The sequence below is a fragment of the Penaeus monodon genome, chromosome 29 (assembly GCF_015228065.2).
Source record: "Penaeus monodon isolate SGIC_2016 chromosome 29, NSTDA_Pmon_1, whole genome shotgun sequence".
Lineage (NCBI taxonomy): Eukaryota > Metazoa > Arthropoda > Malacostraca > Decapoda > Penaeidae > Penaeus > Penaeus monodon.
Genome location: NC_051414.1, coordinates 20385728 through 20386247, shown reverse-complemented (window position 1 = coordinate 20386247; position 520 = coordinate 20385728). Strand labels below are relative to the sequence as shown.

The 520-nt window shown below is 49.2% G+C and overlaps 1 protein-coding gene across 1 annotated transcript in view; it reads right to left on the bottom strand.

The window, feature by feature from the left end:
• Nucleotides 1-520, bottom strand: part of LOC119592006 — a 33491-nt gene that overhangs the window by 16480 nt on the left and 16491 nt on the right. The window contains exon 8 of the mRNA XM_037940780.1: nucleotides 175-419. Within this exon, the coding sequence (XP_037796708.1) occupies nucleotides 175-419 (245 nt within the window). The remainder of the gene's footprint in view (nucleotides 1-174; nucleotides 420-520) is intronic.

The window sequence follows — 520 nt, the reverse complement described above, 5'->3', positions numbered from 1 at the left end:
CAAACAGACATTTCTTATTAGACAAAGAAAAAGAAGAATTGAAGCCACAAAATAAAATCAGACTCGTCCCCTTTATCACCAAACGCCAAGAAAAAAATAAATAAAACGATATAAAAAATAAATAAACAAGTAAAAAAATAAAAATAAAAATAAAGAGATAAAAAAAAATCGGACCTGTATGGTTTGGGGATCTGTCCAGTCTCGGCGTGGTTCTGCAGGTTGTTCACCAGGTCCTCCAGCATCTGCGACCTGGTGCGGTCCTGCATTCGCGCGAACTTCGGGGCGGAGTACGACGCCCTCTCGCCGTTCACGATCTTGGTGAGGAGCCACTCGCGGAACATGGGGCCCTTCTCGAAGCAGCTCTGCTCCCACAGGTACGGCTTGTAGGCGCCCACCTCGTCCCGCGAGACGACGGCCACCTGCGGGCGAGGCTCAGGGTCAGTCGGGTCGATGGGCGTCGGGGGGGGGGGATAGAGTAGGACGTACGATTGTGTGTTTATTGGTTTATTGGGGAAAAACA